We start from the raw sequence: 8,913 nt of genomic DNA, 5'->3' as shown, positions 1-8,913 counted from the left end.
ATTACATCTTCTAGGCGACCATTATGTCAATAATTGGTTGTTGCAAAAGAGTTTCATCATGGGTTTTGGGTCTTTTGACTTTGAATTTTAACAAGACGTCGAAGATTTGTGATTTTTTCGTATCTTAACGGTGAGACCGGTAAATCTAGTGACTTAGAGGTGCGAAAATTGAAAGCTAAGCTAAAGTTCCAAGTCTACTGTTAGTTCTAAAGTCAGTCAACCCCACAAAACTAACCTTTCAGAAGAACATCCGATTTCTCTTCTTCTGTGGAAAATCAGAATGCATGATTGAAATTTCCTATCACATTCTTAAATACAATTAATTGTTTCTTTGGTGGGGACAATATTGGTCGTACTTATCATGTTAGTCTTTAAAGTCAAAGTCCACTGCTAATTTATTGTTCTAGTTGGAAATGTATGGAAGCCAAAATTCTACGTCTATATGAAGAATCACACACCTGTAGTGTTCATTCTGCATTTGGTTGGGGATTAGTAGGAGCAAGGGCTGAGTACATAAATATTGGCAGTGGTGAGTGCATCCTTTTCGCCTCTCCTTATTCTACTCAACTAATATATTTTTATTAAATATCATCATGATCAGCTGGACAAAGAAATATATAGTGTTTAATTAGTAAAACAGTTGTATAAAAATAATTTTCAGAGTTTAGATTTTTTATACAAAAATTAAGATGAAATGTGATAGGAGTTAAATAAACTACAGTAAAATGGAGATGATTTTGTATATATCATGAAAGTATTTTCATTCATATGATATTTGTATTTGTTTTAGAAAAAAACTGAATACAATTCAAATGTAAATTATACGGGGCATAAATCAAAAGTGCGTTTTTTTTTAAAGACATCCTATTTTATTTTTTTATCAAAAGGACGTCTCATGCCCCTGTAAAATGGCACAACTATCCTCCATTATACTGTTCTCATTATTATCTCTATCCTATTCTCCTGCCTCAATCTTGAATTTGGGATCATAGCTGCTACATAGTTGTAGCAGTTACGATTTCGTAACTACTACAACATGGGAGAAAAATTTAAGATTAAAATTGTTTGGAACCTTCGAAAAAGCTTTAAACAACGTTTTTTGAGTATGAACCAGGTCATTATGGTTTCACCCCGTAACCAATTGTAGATCTATGAATTAATTTCAATTTAATATAGGTACAACGCACCCTAGTTTCAGGATTTAGATATAAATTATAGGAGAGAGATAATAATGGGAACAGTATAGCAGAAGGTAGTTGAGTCATTTTATAAGGCGGTAGAACACCATCTTAATAATTCCAAAAATAAAGGACGGCCTTTTAATTTTTGCCCAATTATATTTGTTGATTACGGCATGGAGCAGAATATCAAGTTAAAAGGGTATAGGATGCTTATGACACTCCAGACAAGTAACTTATAGATAATTGAAAATTAATGGAGAAGTTTGTTTGTGACTTAGATGAGTGAAGCTTTAAGTCTTTTAATATCAATAATTGGGCATCTGAAATTAATGTGGGAACTCTCATTAGTGGTAAGCCCTCTCTAATTGCTTGGATTATTCCATGAGCCTGACCCCTTGGATTGGTAAATGACCAACAAGGATTGGTTGAGTTGTTAGTACCAGTGAGTAGATCAAATCATTGGTTCAATCAAGACGATTTCATCTTACTCCCTAAATTGCGCTGACCTACTTAATCAAATCATTCGATTGTGATCATTTGAATTTGATCTCATCGAGTCTGTTGAATCAGTCATAGATTAGTAGTTTTTCTAACTCTTAAGACATTCATTACACTTTTCAAGTTTTAACATAATTATTTATTGGGAAAATGATTCCTATCAGATTAGTTTTCTCTATTTTGTATTACTAGATTGTTCCATGTTGGGAAGAAGGAAAACAAACAAAATTGTAACCTTGTGATCAATCTTGAAAAATTATGCAAACTCAGTTGGAACTGATGAATATTTGTAGTGAACTGCATGTTTTCTCTTGGAATTTGATTTTCAATTAAACTACTGTGTATATCAGGATAACTTAATCGATCTTTCAATTCTGATGACTTTTATTACAACTGATAATGATAATTGATTAGTAGGACAATGGAATTCATCGAGGTATTGCGGCTACTGATTACATTGACACTAGTGAAGGGCTCAGCAAGTTCAGCAAACACAAATGAGAATTTTATTTTGCCTGCAAATTGTCCAAAAGCATGCGGTGATATAGAAATTGAGTACCCTTTCGGCATTGGCAATGGTTGTTTTTATGCTGCTGAATTTAACCTTACTTGTTCACATGATTCTAATCCTCCAAGACTCTTTCTAAGGGATAGCACTATCCAAGTAGTGGGTTTTGATGTGAATATGGCACTGATTCAAATTGAATCACCGTATGTCATATTGGACGCAGATAGAGAGTCCATCAATACCACATTGATCAATATCACGAATTCGCCATTCTCTATCTCCTCACAATCATATCGTGATAGTTCGGGAGTTTTGGGAACAGGGGGCAACAACTTGTATATGGGAGGTTGCAACGCTACTGCCAGTATAGTTGATCTCATTACCAACAGCATCGTTGCTATTTGTCCGTCATTGTGCTCTTCAACAAATGATGATCGAATTATGATTCAAAATGTATCCTGTCAGATTTCGTTGGACTCCTTCAATTTTAACAAGACTTCATTGATTCTTCAGTTATCTCGTCCAAATGAGAATGAGAATAATCATACGATTAACAATGGTAGGTCTAGCATCATAAGCATCGTATGCGATGGATGGACCTGTCCCTCTAACAAAGGAGAGTTTCAAAGTTTTACAAAAAGGGGAAACAAAGCAAGAGCAGTATCAGCGATCGTTCTTCATGTCTCTTTCTTGGCATATCAGCGATCGTTCTTCATGTAAAGAGGCCAGGAATTATTTGGCCACTTATGCTTGCCGCAATACTAACAGTGATTGCTATGACATTCCTTCACCAGATCCCATCCATTTTGATGATACAATTGGATATATTTGTCAATGTTCTATGGGTTATTACGGAAATGCATATTTACCAGATGGTTGCCAATTAGGTGAAGATTATTATTCCTTTCTTACCTCCATCTTTTTTTATTGATTTGTTCACCATGGTAGCGTCAAATAGTGGTTATCCAACCCTTCTTAGTTCAAAAACTCAAATTCATATTTAGCTATGATGGAGGTGGAAAAAGAATTGTTATACCTCCAACTGATTTAAAAATTGAACCCAATTAACCTAAAAAGATTTAGATTTTTTGAGTTTAGTTTAGATTTTCAGATTCAGTATTTTATATTTTAGATTTGGGTCAATTTGTTTTATAGAATTCAACAAAATATGGTAAATAATGTGTACCATATGTATATATATACATGTGTGATGATTGTTTGTGTTTTAACAGACACAGATACAAATTTTACACGCATTCCTGCAAAAGATTGTCCTGATAAATGTGGAAATATCACAGTGCCGTTTCCATTTGGGTTAAAGGAGAACTGTTATCGATCCCGAGAGTTTGCTCTATCATGCAACGAATCCACTCAGCCTCCAACTCTTCTTTATCAAATTCAAGACCAACTCAAAGTGAATGCAATTTCATTAGAGGATGGGCAACTGGAGTTCTCACCTTATGATCAAGCTGTTTATGGATTTGTAAAATATATCACTTCTCAGAAAACGCAAGAGATCTATAATTGGACAGTTGGTTATCAGACTTGCGACGATGTTATGAAGAACAAGAGCACCTTTGCGTGTTTAGCTCGACACAGCTCTTGTTTGGACATGAGTGTCCCAAAAAATCACAAGGGTTATCGATGCAAATGCATGGACGGCTACGAGGGAAACCCCTATATTGATAATGGATGTCAAGGTATTAAATATATATCTTCTCTTAATTTTCTATATATATAAGAATGAAATAAGTAAAAAATACAGAAGGAATGACAAGTTTTGTGGATTTTAGATATCGACGAATGCAAATCTTCTTCCAATGTTTGTAAGGGAATTTGCGTAAATACAGAAGGAAGTTTCAATTGCACGTGTCCCCCAGGAATATCAGAAGATCCTGTACATGGAGCATGCACCCCTAACAAAAAGAAAATTCTTTTATTAGGTAAGAAAGGGAGTCTAAAAATCATATTGGTTATTCATTATAAGAAAGTCTTAAGTTTTTATTGGTGGCGTAGAGTTTTTAAAATTTATAATGGTATAAAATGCAGGGATCAGCGTTGGCGCAGGCATTGGCGCAGGCCTTTTGTTTTTATGCATTACATTAGTCATCCTAAGTAGGAAATGGAAGGAAAGAAATCAAAAGAAAATAAGACAAAGGAACTTCCATAAGAATCATGGTTTGTTGCTTCAACAACTAATCTCCGCAAATGAACTTGTTGAGGAGAGAACAAATATATTTTCTTTGACAGAGATAGAAAAGGCAACAAATAATTTTGATGAAACTCGAATAATTGGAAAGGGAGGACATGGAATAATTTACAAAGGAATTCTATTAGATCAAAGAGTTGTTGCTATTAAAAAATCAAAAATGATTAAAAAGAGTGAGGTTGACCAATTCATAAATGAGGTTGCTATTCTTTCTCAAATCAATCATAGAAATGTAGTTAGACTATTTGGATGTTGCTTGGAAACTGAAGTTCCTTTGTTAATTTATGAATTTATCTCTAATGGGACTCTTTCAGACCATCTTCATGTTTTACAAGGTGAAACAAAATTATCATGGGATGATCGTCTCAGGATTGCCATAGAATTTGCTGGAGCGCTTGCCTATCTACACTCAGCTGCTTCTATATCTATTTTTCATAGGGACATCAAATCATCAAATATTCTTTTAGATGATACTTTAAGAGCAAAGGTATCAGACTTTGGAGCATCAAGAACCATTCCTCTTGATCAAACACACATAGTTACTGCTATACATGGCACTTTTGGTTACATAGATCCGGAGTATTATCAAACTGGTCAGTTAACAGAAAAGAGTGACGTCTATAGCTTTGGAGTTATTCTTCTTGAGCTTTTAACGAGAAAGAAGCCTATCTACTTAACCAACACCGGGTCACAACAAAATCTAGCAATTAATTTCCTTCAAACAACTAGAGAGAAGATACTCTTTAAACTCATAGAAGATTGTATTTTGCAAGAAGCAACAGAGCAAGAGCTTCTTGAAATAAGTAATTTGATAGAAATGTGTCTGAGTTTGAAAGGAGTGCAAAGGCCTACAATGAAGGAAGTTGAGTATAAATTGCAAGGCCTAAGAAAGATAAAAACAAGAAAGAACAGACTTTGTATTCCGGAAAGCAACGAGGAAACAGAATTGGCAAACCAAATAAATCAAGCAAATTCCAGAAATTATAGCTTAGAGAAAGAATTCATGTGGTCACAGAATTACCCACGGTAAGCTTAATTTACGCATATGCAAGTTCATGTACAATATGCATCCATGTGTTATATATCATCTTAAACTTTATTTACTTAATTTTGTAGATATTGATGTATTTGTTATTTCCATCTTGTCTCTAAATTTAGATAAATTGAATTTCATGTACAATCTGCATCCAAGTGTGGTCATCTTTAACTTTGTACAAGTAATTCTGTGGACACTAATATATTTATGTTATCTAATATACATTTGATCTTGTATCTGAGTTTAGATAAATTGAATTCCTATATTTATTAAACTAATATCGATGACTAGTTTCTGCACATGAATTTAGATAAGATGAATTCCTATATACTGAAATCGATCTGCACATGATCTACACTTCATGATGAATTTAATCACATCAAATCGAAATAAAGAAGCTAACTTGCAATTTTGGCATGTCAAATTTGTTGAATAAGTGAATGGAGAAGAAATGGAAGAGGAAAGAGACTCCATTGTGAATGAGACTTTAGTCCCATATTGAAAATTTTAAGGTATTTTTATTGGTATATATTGATTCACATACATTAAGGATGTGAACAAATGCACGGGGAAAGGATATCTCTCACGTGTGGGTGCACAGGGGGGTGCGAACTACAAAGCCATCGCTTGAACGCTCCCTCTTCGAGCCAAGTGAGAGCGGCTCTATATTTTTCCTTTCTCCTAGCGAGCAAAAGCCCACCAGACTTCAGCCAAGCTCTCTGCTGTTGAACTTCGATCCACAGTCGCCGACCATAAGGTAGAAGCAACTCCTTGTCTTTGTCCCAGCTGCCGGACTTCAGCGAGCTCGTTGCTGCCACCTGGTTTTCTACACTGCTAGCCACAGGAGCATCTCCTTCGCAATCTACAGAAGCCAACATCATCTACAGGACAAGTTTTTTTACTTTAGATGTCAAATACTCAACGACATCAAGGAGGCCAAAAGCAAAGTTCAGACTAATATCAAATTTGTCACATCATTGGTCATACTAGAAATCAATGCCCTAGAAGATTTGATCGGTCATATACTCGAGGGAAATGTTAAATTTGTCTCAGAAATAGACATTTTAGTATTCAAAGTCCTAGACGATTTGACTCAAATTTCATTGGTGGTCCTACAACTTCAAGACAACCATCTGCTTCACAAGTCTATCCTAAAGTCCTCTCGTCCGTGCCTACTCATGGTAAAACCCTAGAGTTTTCATCTACTGATTGGTATATTGACACTGGAGTAACTCATCATGTCATATCAGATTATAATATCCTTACAGATGTAATGTCGTATTATGGCTCAGATACGGTTCAAGTAGGCGATAGTTCAAGTTTGCAAATTGCTAATCTTGGAAACACATATATTCATTTATCTAATCATACTTGTCACATGCGCAATATCTTTCATGTTCCATCTATCACTAAAAATTTACTCTCTATACGTCAGTTTTATCTTGATAACAATGTCATTTTTGAGTTTCTTCATAATTATTATCTTATAAGGGATAAAGGAACAAATACTATTGTGTTTGATGGGAGAATCGAAAATGGTCTCTACTATCTTCAAAGTTCTTCAATCAAAACTTTTATTGGTGAAAGCACAAATAAACCAGCTTGGCATTCTCAACTTGGTCATCCTTCTCTTCGCATTGTTTAGTTAATCATCAATAGGTATGGTTTACCTACTTCCATTACCTTCTACCCATCTCATTCATGTAGGGCCTGCATGGAATCTAAAAGTCATAAGCTACCTTTTCCTTCATCTAATTGTCTCTAATTTTCTGCTTGAATAATTCATTTAGATATTTGGGGCCCTGCAACTACTTTGTCTAACCAAGATTTTCAATATTATGTTACTTTCATTGATCATTTTAGTAAATATACTTGGCTCTATCCTATGAGAAGAAAATCTGATTTATTAGATATATTCTATAATTTTTAAAGTCAAGTTGAATGATATTTTAATCGTAAAATACTCTTTTTTCATTTTAATTGGGGAGGCAAATATCAAGCTCTCCATCGTCATCTTGTCTCTTGTGAAATTGTTCATCGAGTTTATTATCCTCACACTCTAGAACAAAATGGATTTACTGAGAGAAAACATAGACATATAGTTGCCTTAGCTCTTCTTCATCATGCCTCAATTTCATGTAAATTTTGGGATGAAGCTGTTAACACTACCGTATATCTCATAAATCGACTTCCTACTCCATTGCTCAATCATAAGTGTCCTTTTGAAAAACTTTATAATCAAGCTCCTTATTACACTTTTCTTCAAATTTTTGGTTGCACATGTTATCCGTGGTTATGTCTTATTCTATACATAAACTTGACTTTCGTTCACTATAATGTGTTTTCCTTAGTTATAACAATTTGCACCATGATTATCGTTGATTTCATATACCAACAGGATGATTTTATATTTTACGACATGTTACTTTTGATGAGTCTCTATTCCCTTTTTCAGTAGCTTCTTCGATCTCTCTTCCAAATACAGGTGGCACCTTCATGATGCCACATAACATTGTAGGAAGTGATGTCATCCTAGGTCATATTCTGGAGCTCTATAATAACTCTCCTATACCATCAGAATCACCTCAAGTTGCTGCTCCAATCTTAGAAGCATCACCTATAGAAGATAATATGTTCTCTAGTTTTGGATCCTCAGATAATACAAGTTCGTCATCTAAATCACCATATCAGTCTACTTCTTCGTCATCATCAACAAGTGATTTAGATGATAATGCTCCTCGTCACATGCTTCCCTTAAGTGACATCTATGCACGTTGCCCACCAATAACAACTCGATATCCCCTTCCACGAGCTCTAGTGGTCTCTTCAAAATCTATTGAACCAACTTGTTTCACACAAGTGAACAAGGATCCGAATTGGCGTAATGCAATGACTACAGAATTTGATGCACTTCTTCGTAATGGACACATGGAGCCTAGTTCCGTGCACTCCCTCCATGAGGAAGGCTATCTTCTCTCTCAAATTAAGAAAATATATTACTGGGCTTCTCCAAAGAGCCAAAATGGAAAGAGCACGTCCGGTCTCTACACCAATTGCTATAAGCAACTCTACAACTTCAACCTCTCCTGCTCTGTTTGATCCATAGATTTATCGAAGCATTGTTGGAGTCTTACAATATGTCACTATCATACGCCTTGATATTATCTTTGCAGTAAATCATGCTTGTCAATTCATGCATGCTCTAACTGAACAAAATTAAGATAATATAAAAAGAATACTTCGCTATCTCAAAAGTACTATTCTATATAGTCTTATTTTATATCGCCAATCGTCTCGAGATTTACATGCCTATAGTGATGCGGATTGGGCAAGTTCTCCTGAAGATATACGTTCTACTAGTGGATGTGCAATATTTCGTGGATGAAACCTTACCTCATGGAATTTGAAAAAGCAACCTATGATATCTCGTTCAAGCACTGAGATAGAATATAAAGCTATAGCAAATACAACATATAAAATT

General features: G+C 34.8%; 1 protein-coding gene across 1 annotated transcript; it reads left to right on the top strand.

Annotated features, from left to right (window-relative positions):
* The first annotated feature begins 451 nt into the window (after positions 1-451).
* On the top strand, positions 452-5,553 carry LOC121979286 (putative wall-associated receptor kinase-like 16). The gene is made up of 5 exons (XM_042531259.1): positions 452-529; positions 2,097-3,074; positions 3,420-3,887; positions 3,981-4,130; positions 4,237-5,553. The coding sequence occupies exons 2-5, from the start codon at positions 2,777-2,779 to the stop codon at positions 5,424-5,426; spliced, it is 2,106 nt and encodes a 701-aa protein (XP_042387193.1). The 5' UTR covers positions 452-529; positions 2,097-2,776; the 3' UTR covers positions 5,427-5,553.
* Positions 5,554-8,913: the final 3,360 nt, after the last annotated feature.

This window comes from Zingiber officinale, chromosome 5A (assembly GCF_018446385.1).
Source record: "Zingiber officinale cultivar Zhangliang chromosome 5A, Zo_v1.1, whole genome shotgun sequence".
Taxonomy (NCBI): Eukaryota; Viridiplantae; Streptophyta; class Magnoliopsida; order Zingiberales; family Zingiberaceae; genus Zingiber; species Zingiber officinale.
This window is presented reverse-complemented; position numbering and strand designations above follow the sequence as displayed.